General features: G+C 36.6%; 1 protein-coding gene and 1 long non-coding RNA gene across 2 annotated transcripts in view; one reads left to right on the plus strand and one right to left on the minus strand.

Moving 5' to 3' along the window:
• The window catches only part of SAMSN1 (SAM domain, SH3 domain and nuclear localization signals 1), a 130,509-nt gene that overhangs the window by 78,995 nt on the left and 27,838 nt on the right, over positions 1-23,676 (minus strand). Inside the window, 4 exon segments of the mRNA XM_059922226.1 lie at positions 358-710; positions 1,900-2,027; positions 10,961-11,026; positions 19,251-19,335. Coding sequence (XP_059778209.1) covers positions 358-710; positions 1,900-2,027; positions 10,961-11,026; positions 19,251-19,335 — 632 coding nt within the window.
• Positions 415-11,890, plus strand: LOC132365508 (uncharacterized). The gene is made up of 5 exons (XR_009503116.1): positions 415-734; positions 2,280-2,330; positions 2,949-3,050; positions 4,376-4,497; positions 11,578-11,890. It is a non-coding gene; the product is annotated as an uncharacterized LOC132365508 (long non-coding RNA).

Consider the following 23,676-nt stretch of genomic DNA (forward strand, 5'->3'; position numbering starts at 1 on the left):
AATGCTCATTTAAATTAGCTATTATTTGTCTGTGAAACTGCAAGACAACAGCTGTAATTTAGACAATTCCACGCACATCTTCTTGATCTGAATCAACATCCATTGTCTTCCTTTAGTTAAAGAGAAATCCCTGGAAAATATTATGCAGTAGTTTATTCGAACACAAGGAACATGTCCAATAGTAACATGATAGCAGAAGTCACAAGAGCTGCATTGCTTTTTGGAAAGACAGCTCTAGCTCTGGTAACTTTCCAGAGACTCATAAATTTGACTGATTAGCACATTTGTTATCTGTTTCTTTCCTGCTAGTACAAACATCTAGATAAGATGATACATTTCCGTAATTTACAAACTTACCCATGAGTGTGGGAGATCCATATCTGTACAAGAAGACTTGAGATCTGGGTGGTGAGTGCAGTGGAAACAGTTGTCCCAGGGTCCAACCCGGTCAATTTGGAAATCAACATATGTCCAGAGTGGGTTTTCTGGAAAAGGCTTCCAGCTGTTCCACATCTGAACTTCACCTCCACTGGGGGATAATATTTTGGCCAAGCTGCATCCAGTTGAAGTACTGGGTCTAACCAGTGATGCAGAAATAGAATCTAGTCTAATCTCCATTTCTTTCTTCCTCCTTGTACTAACATTATTAACTTTCTTTTCTTGGGATTTGGCTAATTTCATACAGGAAGTCAATGTTTCATCTTCATCTTCTGAATGGTAAAGAAAAATAAGAGGTAAGTCTGTCTAATAATTTTGCACATGTAGAAATTATGACTATTATAATTCCCTTTATATAATAGAAATGAATGAACATCACAGGCTAAACCAGGAAGTCATATAATTCCACAAAATAGTTTTACAATAGCATTTCTTTAAAGGGTAAGTCTTTGATATATTAAGTGACTGGTTTTGTAAAAACAGATTTACCTAAAATTTTTTGAAGGCGTATATAATGATTAAAGCCAGTTTGACTGGAATGACTGAAAACCACATGAAACTAGTGTACTTAAAGACACTTTAGAAAAAATACAAATTAAAAAAAATTCTCCACATGTTATAAGCATGATATAGTATGTTTCTATTCTTAAATATTTTTAATTTTTGAGGTCATGTGTATATGAGAGCATCATAAAGAAGCACATCAAATCTTTGCTTTACTTAAAAGAATGAAGTCTCAGTAGAGATTTTTGGAAATTCTTTTGGTATCCTAAAATTCTCTATTTTAGTATCAATCTGCAGAGAGATTTATGCACGTGGTATGTCTCACGGTGAAATATTTTGGAAAAGTAAGAACAAGACTGAGAAAACAAAAGAAAAAGGTACATCTTTGGTCCTATAAAGTTGATTAGTGAGACCTGTATTTGCATGTAGTGTAGGGTCTGATGAAATTTCTGTTAACATATAAAACATTTATAGAAAATAGAAACATATATTACCCTTAGTAAATTGTGCCATATGGTCGAATCTATTTAAATTCAAATGCTTAGCTGGTATAAACAAAAGATTATGATTAATAGCGCATTCTTGTAAATAAATGAAAATCAAAGTTGCATGTCACGATCTGCCAATTAGCTGCATTCACATCAAAACTGAATCATACTGTTTTCTATGGCCAAGGAATGGGAACAGTGGACAATGCTGACCCTTATTTTGTTGCTGAGCTTTACCCATATCTTTCTCTTCCTCTTCCTCTGAGTCTGGTTCTGAAGGAAAGGGGAAATGGAATGTCATGGATGAAATTCAGGAACAGTGTAAGGATACTTGTTTCACAAATAACTTGGCAAAAAAACTCAACGTTTAATGATTACGTTAAGGCCTTATCAAAATGTCCTTCATTAATATATGCTACCCCAATTCTTCCTCAAAACGTTTTTATCAGCTCATTGAGTTCTTACTCACGGAGATTTATTGACGTAGGTTTCATCTCACTCAGACTCGGCACCCTGGCTTTCTTGGTCCAAACCAGTTTCTGTAGTCTCTTTAAGGTGCCCACGGATTCCACGGGGTCATCACCTGATTTTATGGCCTAGCACAAACACAGCTCGGGGTAAAGACCAATCATTCTCCACAAAAAATTAAATATAAAATGTGTTGAGATCATAAACATAGGAAAATTAAATAATATGACCTTGACCTGTAGCCTGAGACAATTTAAGCAATAACTTGAAAGCACACCACCTTTTGCAGGTTCAAATTTGTAACGTATATTACAGCTGGCCAGTCATAACAAGACGGAGCATTTTTTAACCATTTTTTTTTCTTTTTTCTTCAAAATGCAGCAAAATGGATTGAATCCAGAGCCATCTATAAAGGAAGCACCCCTGCTCAAGGTGAAATGGTGGACAGGAAAAAGTCCTTTGCAGCATAACGTAGATGGAGCAAGAAATTGAAAGTTGCTACTTGCATGTGTTAGAATTGACTGATAGTGTTAAAAAAAAAAAAAAAAAAAAAAAGCAGAATTCAATTTTCTTTATTTTCCTTTTGGAAATTTCTGGTAAAACAGCATTTTATTTCAAGTATGAAATATTTTCAAACAATATACTTTTCTTTAAATAGCCTCTTGCTTTCTAAAAGATACACACTGAGAAAAGTAAAAACACAGCCACAACATTCTATATTATGTTTTAGTACATAGTCATTAGTATTTAGTCATTGGTTTATTGTGGCAAAAAAAAAAAATATCGATAAAAGAATTAACATTGCTTTAATGACTCAAAGTTTTTTTTGGAAGATACAGAAATATTTCTCACTGGCTTAATGCTGACAAATTTGTATTTATATTGCTTTTACTTATTATTTTAAGGATATTATTCTCTTAAAGATTTCAAAATATTTTGGAAATTAATACCTTATGTGCTAAATGTTATACTAATTGGTAAGATAGCTGTATTCTGTTGTATTAACAAGATAAGAAGTTATGCATAGAGGAATACTTCTTTTTCATCCAGAAAACTCAGAATTCAGAAATACTTCTCTGCCTGCTTCTGCCTCATTCTTTCCATCGAACAGCTGATAAATGACATCAAAATAGATACTGCATTTTTTAAAAGGTGAATGATTTGCTTCCTCATTAATGTTTGAATGAGACATAATTATAACAGTGCTTTCCAATCCTTTGACAGAGACTGTAAGCCCAAAGAAATATTTGGAAGAAAAGGATCTCTGGCATACAAATGTTTCTAATTATTATATTTAGTTCTTATTCTTGGTCTTTAAGAATGACTTTGAACAGCCAACATAAACTTGATGTTCTGTCTGCATAATAATACCTAAATAAGAAATGGGATGTTTTGTCAGAGCAAGCCATACCTGTTTACATTAAATAAATGGAAAAATACTGAAATCATTTTAATCTTACAGAGAGGACTCTGATGAGATTTTCTTAGATATGCAAAATTTTCCTCTTTTTCCAAAGGTCATGCTTAGCTCACCACGATTTCTATTGCTATTTATTTTTGTATTATTTTCCCCAGTATTCCTTTTCAGTACTTTCTGAGTTACTCAGCTTTACAGGTCTATTACAACTCAAGAAGAGTGATTTTCTAATCTTTAGCCCCTTCCAGAAATAATAAGCTGGCATTGCACAACCATTGAGCACAGTATTTTTTGTTGTTGTGCTTCTTTTCTTATGGCAACCTCTTCATCTTACAGACAAAGCTTAATTGCTCCATTGAAACACTGGCAGCAAAAATAACCTTCTCTTTCCCCCTTCTTTGTGAAAAAGACTTTCACTTGATTTGGGGAAAGATGTTAGATCCAGGGTAACTGAATTTCTTACTAACCATTTGCCCTTAGGAGGAATGGAAACTTTTGAATAGTGTCTAAATTCAAATGTGTGGTCCCATGGCCCAGAGGTGGTAAAACAAACTGGCCCCACATTATTTTGTTCCTACTCTATTACAGCCTTTTTAAGACACAGTATTGTTAACTTTTATATCTTTATTCACTTACTCATATTTGAATTATTAGAGATCAGTCTATTGCATTTTATTCATTTTTGAATCCGATATGCCTAGGATTGTGCATGGCTTAATAAATGCTTGCTGAATGTAAATACACTCTTGGCTTCATACTTATGTTTTATCTACCAAATGGATTACTTGTAGTAAATTGTTTATATTAGGCTGGCTACTTTTTAATAGCAAAGTACTTCTGGAAAACTTTCTCTTGCTATTAGATTGTATATACCTGATGCATGAAAATTAGATTTACTATTATTATAAGAGGTATAGAATCATTAAGATTTTCTATTAAAAAGAAATCTTCTAGAATATTTTAAAATAATAGTGTTATTCACTACAATCCTCTAACCTGTTACCTGTATATTTGGACTGAATTTGATTAAAATTTCCGTAATGTGCCTTTTAATTTCTAGATATTTTCTAAGAAGACCGACCTGTAAATTAAACTTACCATTCAACCAATCAACAAACTTTTATTGAGCACCTACTATATGTCAAACACTATCACACTTTCTGGGAATACGGCATTGAGCAAGTAAGATGAGATCCCTGCTTTCATAGTCTGCGTTCTAGAGATAAGTGACATACCATTAACATATAAACAAGTACATGAACAATAAAATGTGGCATAAGAAGTGCTGTGCTAAGAATTCACAGGGTGATGGCATGGGAATGGGGGGGTTACTAATTTACATTAGGTTATCAGAAGGGTTTCACTGAGGATACTGAAACTGAGGCTTGAATGACAAGAAGGAACCAGACATATGAAAATTTGGAGATCGTTTTGGATTCAGTGGATGGTCAGGAAGAACATTTCAACTGAAACTTTGATGGAAAAGAGCGAGCTAGGCAAATAGCAGAGGGAAGAGAATTCCTGGAAGAGGATACAGCCTGTGCAAAGGTTCTAAACCTGGAATTCTTACTGTATACCTAAGGAAGAGAAAGAAGGGAAGAGTGGCATGAGATGAGGCCAGAGATTTAACTAGGAGTCTTCAAGGAAGATTTTTTAAAGTAGGCTGAGGAATATATATTTTATTCTAATCAGAGGAGTGACACAACTTGGTTTACATTTTTATTCATCTTCCCTCTTCATTGAATTTTGATCATCTTCCTTTTTAAAGGACTTTTCCCAATAGCCTTTAAACGTGCTCTGATCTCATCCATCTTTAATTCACAATCTTTTACTCTTTCTACTCCCTTTCCCAGGCATGCTTCTCAAAAAAGTTAACTGTGTATGCTTCCTTTAATTTAATCTTTTTAATTTCTCATCCTTTCAACCCATCTCATGTACTCATCAATCAGCTTTTGTCTCTACTATTCCATTTAAATTGCTTTTGTGGTCCAATGAACTCCACAAACTCCATTACTACTTGATATTCAGCAATATTGACCATGATGACCTTTAGGAAATACTTTCTTTTCTTGGCTTCTGTGACTCCGTGTTCCTGGTTTTTCCTTTCACCTTTTTTGGCTGTTTTTTCTCTAACTCTTATATGCTGACACCTCCTTTTCTCTCCAAATTAAATGCTTAAATTCCTTTAGAACTAGCTCTGGGCCTTTATATAATATTGCCATCATTTTTTTTCTCATCTACACACACACACACACACACACAGATACACACAGACACAGACACACACACACACACACACACACAACTTTTAATACCACTTATATGCTGATGATTCCCAATATATTTCTCTAAGGCTTTCTTCAGAGCTTCAGACTCACCTCTCCAACTGTCTATTTAAAATGATTTATAAACCTGATCAAGAGTGACCTTTAGCCGCCCCCCCCCAAACATGTTTCTCACCTGGTCTTCTTCAACTCACTGAATGCCATCTTCATCCATCCTCCTGCATATCCCATAAATCAGATTATCACCTTTGCCGTTTACCTCTCTTTTGTTTACTTATATTTATCCCATTACCGAGTTTGGTCTATTCTCCAACATGTGTCTTGAAGCTGTTTCTTTTTTACCATTTCCATAGTTATCACCCTAGTTTAATTTTCTTTCATTGAAACTATTGCCAAGTCCCCAATTGGTTTTCTTTTAGTTTTTGTACTCCTTTAGTTGATTTGTAATATAAGGTTAGAGTTCTCTTTGAAAGATGTAAATCTGGTGATATTACTACCTCTTAAGTTACTGCAGAAATCCCAAGTTTTACTTTTAATAAAATCCAAAACTTAACTGGGTCTGTAAGGCCCACGTCTCTAGGGTCCCCACTGGCTCACAAGGTGCCGGCCTCTAGTTTCCTAATCTCTGTAACTCTCCTTTCTCAGGGTTTTTGTATATGTTGCTCTGTCTGCCTGGATTGTTTATTCTCATTCTCTTGACCTGGTTAATTCCTTCCTACTCACCCCTGGAGCCTCAGCCTAATGTCATTTTTTTCAGGCAGAGCGTTCCTGACTCCCAAGTCCAAATTAGGTCTGCATTCTTTTACGGTCTTGTCTTTCACTGCAATTTCAGATTTACATTTTTGTGTCATCATTGGTTAAATGTCTTTCTTCTCCAAGAGGCTCTAAACTGAAGGAAGGTAGGAACCATACTCTTCTATATAGGTATCATGCAGTATCCTTAGTATCTGTAACATTGTTGACAGTTAGTACTCCATATGAATTAGTTAAAATAATAATATGAAATGAATGAATGAATAAATGGATGAGGACTTGATTTGGTAAAATCTATCTATTTCTTCAAAGTGTAATGAAGCAAAAAACAGGATTAGGAATTGAGAAATGAGAGGAAATTTAAAAATTATTGTATTTTGCTTACTTATTGTTTTCCTTCATCAAAATGGTAATTATATGTGAATATAAATTAAATATTTTCATACATATATTTTAATATGTATATACTATATTTTTTATATATAAATGTGCATATCTTTTAGTTCACTTGGCTCACATTCCTTAAATAATGTAAAAATTTTGTTACAAGTGTTGGATTAAATATACCTCATTTTCTGACACTTTGCTTGACTATTAGGATGATAGAACAATTTTTAGAAAATAGCACCAATGAATTATTGAACTGGATTAGTCCTACAATCATATTTTATGAGCCAGGATGGAAATTACTGGACTTCTAGTCTACCACCCTGTTTAAAAAAAGAGAAAACCCAGAGAAGATAAGTGGCTTATCCAGGGAAAGATAATTCATTAATAACAGAGCTAGGATGAGAATCAAGTATTCTGACTTTTAATCCAATATTCTTTCTCACAAGATTTTTAGGAACCAACTAATTATCTAGTTACTAGTTTTCTGGTATTGATGGTCACTTTAAGACCAACCAAACTCAGGGTTTTGATTTATAAGTATATGTATGTATTTCATATATGTATTTCACTACCAGGGAATTTAAATCTCTTCCAATTTTATCCCCTTCCTTTTACACGGGAGAAACTTAGGATTATGGAGACTAAGTAAATCCAAATCATCTAACTGTATGAACTGTGATCTCTTTACGCTACTAATGAAAAGGAAGTTGGAAAGTAACATGATAGAACTTGAATGAAGTAAAATAATTTCCCCTTTTTTTTTTAGCTCTTAATTTCTGATTTAGAAAAATTTTCCTCTCTAGTGATCTCTTTAGCAAGTATTCAAATAGAAAAAAACCAGATCACCTGACATTTATATCACATAATTTCTTCAACAGCGGAAATAGAGGTTTTTAAAAAGTTATTATCTTGGTTTATTTTAAAAGGAAGCTGTAATGAACACCCTGAAGTGAAACTTCAAGTAGTTTCATGTATTTTGCATTGACAATTTCTCTGAACCTGGAAGTCTTATGACTCTTCACTTATTTACTCAAATTTTGCCAATTCTTAGGGCTTTAGAAATGATTTTTTTAATGTGCACAATACACTGTTAAGTGAAAAATCAGAATGCAAATTTGTATAAAAAGTATAAACACCGCTCTAAGTGCCTTCTTTCTTCTTTATATACTCGGCATTTTCCAAGTTTTCTACAATGAAGATATATTACTTCTATAATTGGGAGAAATTCTATAATTTAAAAAATGTATTAAGAATATAGGTTTGTTTTAATCAAATCTATTTCTGCCAAAACTGTATCTCCATTCTCTTTTACGTGAAAGTGATTACTCTCTATTTATGACCTAAAATATACTCTAAAAAGATAATTTGTAAGGTCACAATGATCAATTAACATTTAGTAGCTCAATGGAGAGTAATAAAGCCAAGAGGATTATGAACTAGAATCAATCAATGCAAACAAGTTTCATCTCAGAGGTTTATTTTACTGCTTCTTTGGAACTACAACTAGCTAAAAAGACAATTTGAAAATAATTCAGTTACACAAAAGAAATATTGATTGAAGAAATAACTGGTGGGAAAATTGCCATGTTGATGTTAAATATACTTACATAATTATAATTACAAAATGTATTGTTTTTGTGATAGAAATTGAAATGAAATGAAGACTGTATCAGCACTTAAAATAGGGTTGGGCACAATAAAAAAAGCCATTGAATGAATAGGCAGGTGCATACACTAATTAATGAAATAGAATATATTCTCCTAGAAGCCTTATAAGATATTTACTTATTCATTCAACACATATTTACTGAGCACCTAACCTCTGGGAGACGCAAAAGAGAATAAGACAACTGAGTGATTTTAAAAAACAGTCACCTAAGTTTCTGTGTCTGTCCCCTCCACTGAAAGGTGAGCTCTTTGGGGTTCCAGAGCTGTTTTGCACATCTCAACCCTGGTCTCTAACATGCTCAATAAATATATGGGAACTGAACAGTTGGTCAAAAATACATCTGGAGGAAAAGGTGAATGTGTGTCATATGAGAAATACAAATAAAATGTGATGGTTATTCACAGGAAAGACTGCACCAAGTAAGGTGGGGAAAGGAAATGCATTTGCCTAGAGGATTAGCAGGCATTCGAACAGCTAAGCAATGTAATTTAGCATGTCTAATGAAGCCCTTTATGTAACAGACTTATCCCACTATATAAATACAAATCACCCACTCAAGTTCTAACACAGATTTCTGGCTCCTTCTCCTTCCTCTCAAGCAGATTTTGGGGTGCATAATTCTGGTCTTGGAATAATGTGTCATCTAGGCTCTATTTTCCAAGACACAAGGAAGTTACAAGTTCACAGCCATCTCTCCCCATTTCTGTATGAGGAGCCAAGATTGCTCTTTGCTCATTGACCCGTAGGTTGCGGTCTATCTTTTAATGTGGAGACACTGCCAAGCCAGCTGGAAGCTGCCAGGATTACACAAGTCAGAGATGCAAATGAGGTTGTGTTGGTTTAAAGGGAAAGGCTGTAGAAGCAATATCTTTCCTACTTCCATGTAATATCCTCTGCTTTGAAATTTTGACGAAGTTTCTGGAACAGTTCATAAGCACATTTCTTTTGGGGGGGGTACACTCTCTAGCTGACCAAAAATGTGAATGATAAGAAATTTAAGAGCCAGTATACAAATTAATTAATTTTTATTAAGCACCTGTTGGATTCCTAGCAATATAAGGAGCTATGGGTATAGAAAATTACATAGAAAAAATACAACCCTTGTATCTAGGAGTTATAATTTAACATACACAATAAATAAATGAAAAGTGTCAGGAAAAGCTGGTTTAATAGAACCAGGCTTGGACTGCAGATAAGTGACTGCTCTGTTGTGATGCTCTGCTTTGTGACTAGCCATGTGCACTTGAGCAAGCCACTTCACTTCCCTATGTGTCTCCAAAATGAGGAGTTGGATCATAGGAATGTGTTGCTGCTCAAATAAGTTTAGGGACATTACATTATATATGTATCCCTTTTGCTACCTTACATAAACTCTTGGACCTCAGAAGAGTATCAAGGAAAAAGTGGGAATGAGCTACTATTAATCACAGATTATTAGCATTTGAAAAAGCCTTTGTATTCATCTAGTCCAACACCTTAACGGTGAGAAAACTGAGGCACAGAAGTATGAATTTCATAGCCTAAAAACACAGTCAGTGGTAGCTCCAGGTCTTTCGATCCAGTTCTTTTGATTCTGTTCTAATTAAGTTATCTCTTAGTCTTCCCAAACACATAGCCTTATTTTCATCGGGGAAGTCCTTCTAGTATTCATTGAGATTCAGTTGCTTTTTCCCCCCACAGCTCTTTGGTATTTTAACTAGTCATTAAAAACTCAGAAGACATGGGAAACAGCAAAGGTAGGGTACAGTAATTTTTCAGGGAATAGAAGTAATATTTAAATAGTTCCTTTCCATCACCTCTTCCTACCTAGCATAGCTATCATTCCTTTGACAAAAAAGTACTGTTGAGAAGAAACCTATAGAAACTTAGATGTTAACATGTTAATTATCTTTGGGAAGAGCGGGCCGTAAATGGAGATATCTTGAAACTATTATATTTGTACCTACATAAAGAAAATGATTTGTTATAGATGGTTATTTGCCACAGACTCTGCAAATTTATATTACATTTTGGGAAATAATAATCAAATAAAGTTGTATAATTTAGCTTATAGTGTTCCCAAAAGCCAACCTGGAAAAAGAACTGCAAAGAGGATTTACAGTCTATTCAAGCCCATAATACTACAAGACTTGCTGCTGTACATGAGTGTCCTGGAAATTTTTCCACACCTGCTAAAACATGTCCTTTCCCTGAACCTCTGTTTAGCAATAGCTCAACAAGGAAAGGAAGGTGGTTGACGTGATCTGAGGATTTCAATGTCATAAGAGAGAGTTGGCACACAAAGGTGATATACTTTATAACACTAAAAATTTTTCCATGTCTCAGGAGAAATTGCTAAATTTTAGGGAAAATATTTTTACATTAAAAACTCATCCTTCTTTGAAGGAAATGCTTCTCTTGGGTCAGGAACTTTCTCAATAAGGACAAGTCTTTTTATATTCTCTAAAAACACTTCCATGTGGCAGCTGAAAACAGGATGTAACAAAGAACTATAGAAAACAATGCTCATGGCATTAAAATTATTGGGAAAGAGATGGAGAAACCACTTAAATATGATACAGTAGGCTTAATATGTCTTTGAGAGTGAGAAGAACTTCAACATTCAAATGTCACCCTTTTTAATATTAAAAAAAGAAAACAAGATTGATGTTGACATTCTTTAAAACAAACAAAAACAAAACTGTACAAAGATACCAGAATAACTGGGAAAGGATTCATTTCCTCAACCAAAATTATCACATTATCAAAGTACACTGATTAATGTTTCATTGGTAACTTGATCTTTACATACATGTATACAAAGATGGATACGTATGTGCATGTATGTACATATAGTATATATACACTATATGTATAGTGAATTCACTCCCCATCCCTCACTTACTCAAGTCCCAGCACATGGTCCAAAGCCCAGAAGAAGTTTGGTAGAAAGAAAGTTAGGGTCAGAAAAATGGTTTATGAAGCAGTCTATTCCTTCTTCCCTTAATGCCCTCCATCCTTGGGTACATAATGGGTATCCCTCTTTGAAACTCTGATGGAGTTTAAACTCAAACTAAATATACATTTGGAGTTGGGTCATATCTGGCGTCGTAGTGTTAGGGGACTGAAACCGCCCGCCCTGGCCAGGCACCGTAGTAACCACTTGCATGCGTTATCTTACAACAGGAGGTCCTGGTAAGGAATGGGGAACTAACAAGCTACCACCAACGGGAAGAATTCGGGAAAGGTCAAAAGGAGAGAGGAGACTCTAGTCCAGATGTCCTACCAACTTCCCAGAATCCTTCTCACTGGAATCAGTCTTGGCTGAGTGACCAGGAAGTACCTTGGGTCAGAGTGATTGGCCAGAGACAACCCGTAAACTAACACAATTACCATAAAACCTGAGACTGCAAGCCACGTGGCAGAGTTCTCCTGGGTTCCTTACCCTGCTGTTCTCTGCCCGGGTGCCCCTTCCCAATAAAGTCTCTTGTTTTGTCAACACGTGTGTCTCCTCAGGCAATTCATTTCTGAGTGTTAGACAAGAGCCCACCCTTGGGCCCTGGAAGAGGTCCCCCTTCCTGCAACAACAGCACAGGATATTTTTATTATGTTTGGTTCCTGTCAATGTAAGGTCCTTACAGTCAACTTCTACTCTTTTGAAAAATCCAAGTACCTGGCATTAAACACGGTTTCTACCGAAGGCACCACAAGCCTGCAGCAAAAGGCACTGGATGGAGTTTATAATAGAAAACAGACACGAATTTCAACTTTTATTCTGAGGGGAAATCTTACAATGGGATTAAGAAGAGTTTAGGGGAAGGACATAAATGTTCATTGAATATCTTCTAGGGGTAGCATACATATGCTGCTTCGTTTAATATTTAAAACAATCATAAGAAGTTTTTCTTAGCATCATTTTACACATAAGGAAATTGAGGCACAGAGAGTTTAAACAAGTCCAAAGTCAAGAGTTATGACTCATATAAAGGTAAAGCAAGTTTGGTTACTTTATAGTAACCAAAGCTAGGCAGAAGTCCCACAAGTTCTAGACCAAAACCAAGAGGCAAAATGTAGAAACTGACAGAGTAGCTGAAGTGATGGAAACTAGTACTGAGTGATTGGATTTTATTTTGCCATTGAGTGTAGCATGTGGATTTTTAAAGAATTAGGCCCACATTTTCAGGCTTGTGTTCCCTTTTAAAGATATCAACTAGTTTGGCACAGTTTAAGTTACCAGAATATGTTTGCTAGTCATTTTTTAAATTATATAATTCTTTTAAAAATGAGAATAATACTGGGACTTCCCTGGTGGTGCAGTGGTTAGGAATCCGCCTGCCAATGCAGGTGACATGGGTCCGGGAAGATCCCACATGCATGGAGCGGCTGAGCCCATGCGTCACAGCTACTGAGCCTGTGCTCTAGAGCCTGCGAGCCACAACTACTGAAGCCCTCATGTCTAGAGGCAGTGCTCCACAATAAGAGAATGAGATGCCACAATGAGATGCCCATGCACCGCAACAAAGAGTAGCCCCTGCTCACTGCAACTAGAGAAAGCCCGCATGCAGCAATGAAGGCCCAATGCAGCCAAAAATAAAGTAATAAATTAATTTTAAAAAAATGAGAATAATACTGAGAAATACCCAAATAATTCCTATCAACCTTTTAAGATGATCAAGAGGTGAAAATGCCCACAGATATATAGAATTAGAACTTGGCTAGATAACACAGCTCATTCATAAAATTCATTTGTTACTACCAGCCATTTCCTTTTCTGTGAATAAACTAAAAGTTAAAATGGAGGTTGCTTAAGCTCTTTTCCTTGCTTTAAAAGGGAATATAGATAGATAGATAGAGTATAACTTTGGATACTGAAATAAGATCTAGTCTGATTTTAACTTCATTTCACCAAAGACAAAAATGTACATTACATAACATTCAATGTTTTTTTAATACCAATTAAAGCCACTCTTTAAAGTCTTATAGCTAAAAAAAAAAGAAAAAAAAAAAAGGTTACATTCTATTCTAGCTACCAAATAGAGCTCTACTTCTCTCTGTTTGTGAACTGAGTTATAATCTTGGTCTTGGGATGCAGGAATCCTCTTCCACCTGTCCTCCACCTGTAGCCTCAAAATATTATTAGGTAGCTCTGGTGGTTTTTTTTTTTTTTTTTTTTTTTTTTTTTTAATAAATTTATTTATTAATTGATTGATTTTTAGGTGTGTTGGGTCTTCGTTTCTGTGCGAGGGCTTTCTCTAGTTGTGGCGAGCGGAGGCCACTCTTCATCGCGGTGCGCGGGCCTCTCACTATCGCGGCCTCTCTTGTTGCGGAGCACAGGCTCCAGACGCGCAGGCTCAGTAGTTGTGGCTCACGGGCCTAGTTGCTCCGCGGCATGTGGGATCTTCCCGGACCAGGGCTCGAACCCGTGTCCCCTGCATCAGCAGGCAGATTCTCAACCACTGCGCCACCAGGGAAGCCCACTCTGGTGGTTTTAAAATATACCCACAAATTGTTTTATACTGCTCTCTTCAAAACATGGGTCATAAGGCCCCTCCCCTTAGTATGAGCTGGATTTACTAACTTGCCTTTAACAAATAAAATAAGCTGGAAGTGATGGTATATGACTTCTGAGACTAGATCTTAGAAGGCATTTTGGTTTCCTTCTTACTCTGTGTCTTGGATAACCCACTCTGGGAGAAGCCAGATTCCATGCTGCGGGGACACTCAAGCAGCCCCGTGCGAAGTCCAACATGGTGAGAGACTGATGCCTCCAGACAGCTCCTCCCACAAGGAGCTGAGGCCTCCTGGCTGCGGCCACGGGAGGGAGTTTGGAAGCAGTTCCTTCAGCTTAGGCAGCCTTCAGATGCCATTTTAATTACAGCTTCATGAGAGACCCTGAGCTAGAATCACCCAGCTTTACAACTACCAAACTCCTAACTCACAGAAACTGTGGCATAATGTTTGCTGTTTTAAGCCCTTAAATTTAGGGGTGGGCTTCCCTGGTGGCGCAGTGGTTGAGAATCTGCCTGCCAATGCAGGGGACACGGGTTCGAGCCCTGGTCTGGGAAGATCCCACATGCTGTGGAGCAACTAGGCCCGTGAGCCACAACTGCTGAGCCTGCGCGTCTGGAGCCTGTGCTCCGCAACAAGAGAGGCCGCGATAGTGAGAGGCCCGCGCACCACGATGAAGAGTGGCCCCCACTTACCGCAACTAGAGAAAGCCCTCGCACAGAAACGAAGACCCAACACAGCCATAAATAAATAAATAAATAAATTTAAAAATTTAGGGGTAATTTGTTATGTAGCAACAGATCATATAGTAGCTAAAGTTATATAATGGAGAAGAAAGTACTTGAAAATAAGAACAATGCACAACATCATTAGTTCATCTTTAAGTGATCACATCACACATAAAGACTATTTTTTAGTTGACACTTTCAGGAGCTATTTAAATAATCTGTCATTTTGGCCTCTTTTTTTTTCCTGCCTTATGGTTTGTTCACAACTTTGCTTAGAACCACAGAAAAGTTGGCTGATGAAACCTAATGAGGGACCTGCCTCTGCTGCTTGTTAACAGGAAGATCACAGCATAACCTTAAAGCTCTTCCCCAGTCACTTGGTGTCATGACCTCAGTTAAGCTCACCAAAAAGCAATTCTGCTTTGATCTAATATACACACCTTTCCCAACAATGCTGTGCTGTACTGGATACAGTTTTAAGTATATATATAGCCAATGAACTGTATGTGGTCCATAGATTTTTTGTTATTAATCTAATTTTCATCTTACAGACTAAATGACTAACTCTCAACTCTAGATGCTGATTACACTGCTTGAGAATTGAAGGAGGCTAGTCTAGATTGTACAGTCAGAGCTGATTCTAGACGTCATCCAACTCTGTGAGCACAGTTTGGTCTAATATCTTAAACCAATTAGGATTCAGCATTAGCAGAAGTAACCGTTCTAAAAATAAAGTATATCAGTTAGGAATACATTCAGCTTTGAGGAACAGAAAACCTAACAATAGTGGCTTAAACAAGTATTCGGCTTATATTTCCACACAATAAGAAGTCCAGACATAGGTGGTCCAATGCTAATGCAGTTACTCAAGAATGTCAATGATGAATAAAGCTCCATGCATTTGCCTGCTTCACCATCCTTAACATGTGCCTTTTGCCCTGAGGGTTGCAAGATAGCTGCTAACTTACCAGATAACAAGTTCCAGCTCCAGGGAGGGAGAAGGGCAAAGGACAAAGCTTTCTCCTCATGAAGCTTTGCTTTATTTTTTTTCAAAAAAGAAAGCCCTCCCCAGGCATTTCTGACTACATCTCATTGGCCAGAATGGGGTTTCATGACCACCCCTAACTGCAGGGGAGGCTGACAATTCAAATACTTATCCTTACAGTTGCCGTAGAAAAGAACATCAAGAAAGAAATTGATTGAAAGCGTATGGAGTGATCTAACACTCTCACCTTAGGGAACCTAAGGTTTTGGGGAATATACACATATTTTTATAAAAATATATATATTTACATGTACATATATATAATAAAATATATTTTTATAATATGTATTTATATGTAAATATATAATAAAATATATTTATATATTTTATAAATATATTGTGTATAAATATAAATATTTATTTTAATATTTAAAAAATTCATTCATTCAGCAACACTTTTTCCACAGAAATTGCTCAGGGAGAAAATGTTTTGGTGCATTCCTGGCTGGGGGTACTTGACAGTGCTGAATACCACTAGCACTGAAAGTAATAAATGTTATCCCTCTTCTAGATCATGAATATGAATGGTGCTCTGAAGGCTGAATGCAACCAAAGAATTTACGTGAGAAATGAGGCATGAAACATTTTTGAAAATATATTAGCCCAAAGTCCGTATTACTGCATATTTTATACCCTTTTCAATATGCTACAAAAGGTTTGAGCCATCAACTGAATGCTGCTGGAAAAGAACAAACAAGAACAAGGATACAAAAATCAAGGCTGGGAGTCAAGTTGCCCCAAGATATTCTTTATGGTCGTTATAATGATCATAGTACCAGGCAGCTGGCTTTGCTTCAAACTCTCCCCTTGAGCACTTCTCCTGCAAGCCTGGTTCTCCAACAAACTAATCCCAGGCCAAGTAGACAAAAATATTCACGGAGTAAAGTCAGTATTGGAGAAAGCATTCCATAAATATCTTCCCACACTCCTGCCACTTGGTTCCTTGTACTTTCTTTCACATCTGAGATCTTCTTCTCAGTTTGAGAACATGAAGGAAACATGTCTTGTTGAGTGTTTTCTGGCTGGAAATTCAATTCATGTTTAAATCTTTTATTCTGAATGTTTGTATTGTCCAAAATCTATTTTGTAGGCATGGTCCTAGGGTAATAATAACTATGATATGTTTTACATCTTATGAACTTTATCCCATGTTAATGATATTCAGTAAAATGGCCAGTGATATGAAAATGTTCACCCTTTTAAGATATTATTCAGTATTTTGATCCTTTCTACTTTTATATAGTTCTAAAAAGTTCTGTAATGAATGCGTATCATTCCTGTAATATGGAACAACTCTCAACTTTGGTTTTTCCAGGAGGCTGTTGTCTTCCCAGACCAGAACTGAACCAAGTTGGGGCTTGTAAAGTGAAAATACGTGAGACATCAAGTCTGCAGACAAGTTCTCATCAACTATCTGGTTCCCAGAGTCTCATGGTTTGTGTACTGAGCCACCTCTGAAAACTCACATAAAAATACTGATTCCTGGACCCCAGACATGATAATTCAGTTGGACCGGGGTGTGGCCCAGAAATCTGCATTTTTAACAAATACCCTAAGTTATTCTGATATAGATGGTCCCCAGGCCACACTTGGAGAAACAATGCTCTGCTAAGTCATTTGCTCACATGATGAGAGGCCACAGTTTGTGCCAAAGTCCATTCTTATGGATTCCACCAAAAGGTCAGTTTCCCCTTCACACCTGAGAATGGTTCCCTCTCTCCTTCATCTTTCAAAGGGTAAACTGCTTCTACTTTTCTTTTCCTCAGTCACGAGGAGTTAATATATTAATAATTTTCATAGCGCTGCTTAATATTTAATAATACTCTGTTACACTGAAGTATTCTGTCATACAGAAAAAGTGTTTCTTAATTAACTAAGCTCAATTGAATGCCTACTATGAATAAGAAGAGGGATATTAAAGATAGATAAGACCACCTCCCAACTCTCAAATGAAGATTTCTAGATTAGATAGCTCCTGTCTGTCTGTCACTGGGTATGAATTCCCTCAACTAATCTTTAGTGATAAACTACATAGTACATTTGAATGGTTACCATTCTAGAAGAATCATTTCTTAGCCAATTAAAATGCACAGAAAGTTTGGTGTTAAAGATTTATCTTTAACCCTTTAGTCTAAGAATGTTCTACATCATTTTCTTATTTCTAAGAGATAGTTCTATTTTTCTACTAAAGACCTAAAGAAGAATTCCTCTGGGCACAAAACATGTCAGGGGAGCTCTTACTATACACCAGTTGTTATTTTTTCCTTGCTATCAGACAGTGTTTCACTTAGGCTCATCTAAATTTGGGAGGATGAGACTGCATGTTTCAGAGATAATCTGCCAGCTGTGCTCGTGAAAGGGTCATTAAGTTCTTGCAAAGAGTAAGAGGAGGAGGAAGGGGAAAGAGAAGAGAGGAGACTCTATAACAACAACTAAATTTTTAAAAACATCTCTTAAATGCCAGCCATGAGGCTAAGTGCTTTAATGAAGTATTTCACTTAATCCTCATGACAGCCATGAGATATAGGTTCTTTATAGATTGATTTTACAGATGATGAAAACTGAGGCATCGAGAGATTAATTGCCCAAGGTCATATAGCTACGAGGGCCAAACTAAGACTCCAGCAGAGCTCTGTCTGTTTTCAGAGCTCTCAGCCGTGCCCTGCAGGGGAACCCATCGGTTGACAGACTTCCCGGCAAAGTGCAAACTGGTGCAGCCGCCCTCTCGGGAGCACAGTTCCATAACTCCGGCGGCATCAGAGCAGCCAGCGGAAACCGTGCTTGATCAAAAGTTATGGCCCACTGTCTAATTCATCGGAGGACCTCCGACAGCCTCAGAAATCAGGTTGGATTTAGGAATTTGAGTCCCCTTTCCTCACCAAATCAACCCCTCATAATTCATATGCTACATACCCTCTGCCTATTGATCAGTCTACTGTGCTGAGGAAGGTCAGTTCTAAATTTTCTAATAAAACCATCAGAATGATTAAATAGAACCCTATGGCTGTCAGAAAAATATCAAAAATCAGTATGATGACTGAGTTGGCCCTATTGACTCATATGTGATTTTTTGTTACAGGGTGAATAGCAATTATTTGGCTGTTAATTAATGCTATGTTATTATTCGGGAGGCCCAAGGTTCAGACATTCTTAATTGCTTGAACTCCTGGGCTAATTAATGCAAGTTTTAAAGGGATATGTCAGAAATCACAGTATATGTTTTTATATCAAGCATAAAACATGAGGGACATGCCACTCACTGAAGATTGCCAGATAGTTCTAAACACTTAGCACAGGTCTTGTCAGAGAAAATCCCAGCATATTAATTTACCAAGTTCAGAGTTACTTATCAAAAGGCTATAGAGCATGATGTTTTGCATAATCAAAATGGCTTATTAACTCGTCATCATTTAATTTTTTCATTTATATTCCAATTCACAGAGACATAAGCATATGAATTACAAAACAGCCTGCAGTAACTAAATACAAAATAGCTACAAGGCTAAGTATTGTACACTACGTACACATCAATAACAAGATGATTTTCACAAAACACCATGTAAATGTTGATTATTCACATTACCTGATAAGAAATGCCTTGTAGATTTTTTCCTTGAAGAATATGTGTATTATTACTCAAAAGAAAATCATCTTCATTTAGATCTATGAAAAGAGGTAAACGTTACACAGAGATTATCAGAAATTACAAGATTTAAGAAGTTTAAGTGCAATTGAATACCTAAATATTTTTCTTTAGTCTATTAAGGCATTATATTGACTAGACCATGAACGTTTACTTTCTTAAAGATACACTGTTCTTATAAGAAACCGATCAAAGTAAAATAGAAATTTAACAAAAAAAAAAAAAACAAAGAATGCCTCTGACCAGCTGTGTCCTTGAGCAAACCATGGAACTTCTCTGGAACTCAGTTTCCTTCCCACTTATAAAAGAGCAGCATCTGAGCTACTAAACCGCTTCTAACTCCAAAAGGCTATGAGGTAATGTTATCACCTCACTTGTTTCTGTTAAACCGAGCTTTCCATCCCTGGCATTTTGAGCTTCATTAGCTTATGTCTTCTCAGCATGAATTATTTATGTTGAAATTGTTCTCTGCCTGCTTTGGTAAAAGATTTGGAGTGTGTCATCCATTTGCTTGCAGCTAAATGAAACCTTTTCAAAAGATAGCAGCATTTTCCTTTCAGGCCCTGTAAAAGGGGCTCCATTTATATAAATCTGACATACACAGTGTGCTAAAAGAAGACAGGACTTCATGGATCACTTAATCCAAGCCCCGTAGTTTACAGATGAGGATACTGAGACCCATAGAAATCACCTGGCCTCCAGGCCAATGACTTTTCCTTTCACCTTCACTCCCTTTTACTTCTAGTCACTACTACTACTTCAAGTTTCCACTACTCCTCATTCTTGTATTCTGAGGAGGAGGAAGGAAGAGGCAAGGCCTACCTTCCACGCATAGTGAAAAATAGGAGCAGGTTTATCCCCCAATCCCCATTATAGCTATGGTTAAAAGATATATTAAATTCACAGCTCAGTCTCAGAATTATTTACACCACCTAGTTGATATTTCACATCAGAGTCACCACACTACAGGGCTCCAGAAAATACTGAAATTTTAAAATGAGCTGGTTTTGTGATCTGGCTCTTTGAAGAAAGATCTGCCATCACACAGTCAGAATGATAGAAACAGAGTTTTTACACCGTTTTTTTTTTTTTTAGTTTCTGTACTTAGAAAAAAAAATTCTTTCCTCTGTTCCTATATTCCTTTTCATCTCTTTTCTTTTTGTTGAGCCCTCTAACCTGAATTTTGGAGAGCTCCCTCTATAATTACTCTTTTGGGCTCAGGAAAACACCAGTGAAGTAGACTCCTGTACTCTCGAATCTGGAAGCCACAGAGTGAGGGATGTGTACAGTGCATTTATACCACTTACATAACAGTGCAAGGCAGTAAAATGAGTGATTCAGACACTACGGTGGGAAGAGAGCACTAGGACCCAGAGTCCTCCCAGAAGACGCAGGGCCTCAATGGAAGCTTGAAGAATGGAGATTGTTTGGAAAGGCAGAAGAAAAGGAAAAGTTACAGATACAGCAGCAATGCTGTGAACACTAGCCTATAGTGTGGAATAAGTGAAACATGTTTAGTTAAATGTAGAAATTGAGATTGGTCACGTCAGAGGGCAGTTCTGGATATTGCACAAGAGGAGGTGAGCCCGGGTGGGTGAGTAAGGCCAAATGGCAATGGACCTTGAGTGCCAGGTGGAGGAATGTGGACATAACCCACGAGACCAATGCTGCAAATGTAAACATCTACAGAAGGCAAATAAGTAATTTAACTCAATGAAGTGAATTTTGTCAAGGAGACATTGGGAGATCTGTGGTGAAGTGAAGGTCCGCCATTGCTGACGGGCAGCCATTGTTCTCAGTTCTCTCAACAGAAATCACCTCAGACTTTGGACCCAGGATTGACAATGTCCCCCATGTTTGTCAATAGAGTATAAATATATGAATTTTAAGGTAAAATTTCTTGATTCTTAAAATACTGTATGGCCTAAACAAGCTTTTTCTCAAAATAAATTTACTTCTAAAGCTACCCATTTGTGGCCTCTGCTTAAAAAATGGGAGACTTCTGAGGGTTCTGGACGAAGAAAGGGACACCAGGAAAATGACATTTTATGAAGATTAACTCTTTGTTTTGTAATCTTATACATTTTATTTATTTCTAATCTCCCAAATGTTACCCTACCAAAAAAATTTATAAAGATAGGGGCAATTTGGTCCAAAGCAGCAACAAAGGCAATGGTTGAATTAGGCAATATGCAGGTTATATTTTCCAAAGACAGCCACAACAATATCTCCCATAGCACCTGTTCTTCTGCAATGTGACCTTAGCACTCCTCTGCCAAGAAATGGAGTTTAATTCTCCTTCTATTGAATTGAACTGGCCATAGGGATTTGCTTGTCACAGGAGAATGCAGTGGAAGTGATGTTTTGTGACCTCCAAGTCCGGGTCAGAAGAAGGCTGGCAGCTTCTACTTGGGTCTCTTGTGACGCTCACTCTCAAGACACTTCCTTGTGTGATGTGTGAAGCCCCCTCTCATGTCCTTCCCTCTTGAAACCCAGCCTTTAGCCTGGGAAAAGCTCAAATAGAGGCCACCTATTAGTTCTCCAGTTGACAGTCCCAGCTGAGCCCAACCTGAAGTTATCCCAGACAAGTACCAGACATGTAAGTGAAGAAACCTCTAGATGACTCCAGCCACCAGACATTTAAGTCTTCCTCAGTCATTCAAGTCTTCCTAAAGGAAGCCTCAGACGTTGTGAAGCACTACCCTGACTGAATCCCTGACTTGCAAAATCCATGAGCCGAATAACATTTTGCTTCTTGTCATTACATTTTGGGGTGGTTTGTTGTAGCAATAGATTATCTGTACATGCATGAACTACATCAGCGGGTCACAAACGACAGTGTACATAAGAATGTATCTTCCAGCATAAACGTTCAGACTCCATTTGCCCTTCAAATGCAGATGCAGAAAAAAAAAAAAAAAAAAAAGGGATTTGATTAAAAAAGCAATATCTCTAATCAGCTTCTTGGTGATTCTAATGGAAATTAGACTTCAGACCGTACTCAGGTAACTATAATTCTAGTAAGAACTCTCTTAAAGAATTGAAGGGATACCAAGATTCATTGGTATAAAACACTAGAACTCAGAGTGTTCTTGTCATTCAATTCAGAAAGGCTTCCTTAGAAATAAAAGAGGCCTGCTGTGGCAGGCAGCCTTTGCTTAGGAAGTTTATTCCCGCATCATAAGCAGACATTCAGGTGTGAGATCAGACTTCTCTCTGTCATTCCTCATGTAGTCCCGTCTAAACAGAGTTAAAGTACATGCTCTTGGGAAATAATGTCTCAATCAAATTGTGGTCCCTGAAAATTAAGCAGAACAGTAAATACACTTGTGACTCTATACATTTACCATCTTGAAAATGAGGGTATCAAGCCAGTAAAGAAGAAGACTTAATAAGATCTTGAGAAGTTAAGCTGAAGTACTTATATGCTTATGCTTACTCTGAAAAGGCTGGCCAAATAATGATATTGACTAGAATTCAGGAAAGAATATTTCAAACTAATGGTAACTCCAGTGTTAAACTGGGAGGTCCTAATATCTTTACCAATGGGGTTTTTATAATGAATCTCATCAAAATCATATGTAAAGAGGATTTATTTTAAAAATAATTTTGCAGCAGCATGAATGGAGTTAATTTTCCTTCCATCACTAACCATGTTTCCTGAATATATCCAGCCCCTTACATCCTTTACAAACATAGCCAATTATTTTCACATATTTTCTGTTTCATGGAATAGTCTATCACAGTAACACCATTTGAAAACATTCTCTAAATCTCCAACTGCATTTTGTTTCCTTTATCATTTTTAAAATTTTGCTTTGTTTTTATTGTTTGCACTTTCTGGTATAAAATAATGAAAACCCTGTTCTTGAAAATATCTTTACTTAAATCATAACTTGATCTTGGGTAAATTCCAATTCATAGATTTCAAAGTTTATTCTTTTCAGGCTTTTTTTTCCCCCATAAAACTAAGGCCAAAATAAATTTAAAGATTTTTAAAATCGATTTTAATTTACTAAAATGAATATTATGAATATTCTGCCTGTTTAGAATGCTAAAAATAAAACAATTAACATGAATTATAGATTAACTTCCCTTGATACCTAAATTATGCCAGTCTTTCAGTTGTAAAGTCCTGAGCACTCAATTTAGCCTGCATGTATTTTACAGATGTAGTCTCAGTATCACAGATGTAGATTTAGATGAAAGTATTCTTAGAAGAAGGAAATGGACTACATAAACTAAAAATGCTTCTGGCTCTCAACTATTGTGATAAAATTTGTCTTAAGCAACAGAACACAATCATGTTATTGGGGTATGTGAATATCTTTATGGATTAAAACACCAGGCACAAATCCTTG

This window comes from Balaenoptera ricei, chromosome 4, assembly GCF_028023285.1.
Source record: "Balaenoptera ricei isolate mBalRic1 chromosome 4, mBalRic1.hap2, whole genome shotgun sequence".
NCBI lineage: Eukaryota > Metazoa > Chordata > Mammalia > Artiodactyla > Balaenopteridae > Balaenoptera > Balaenoptera ricei.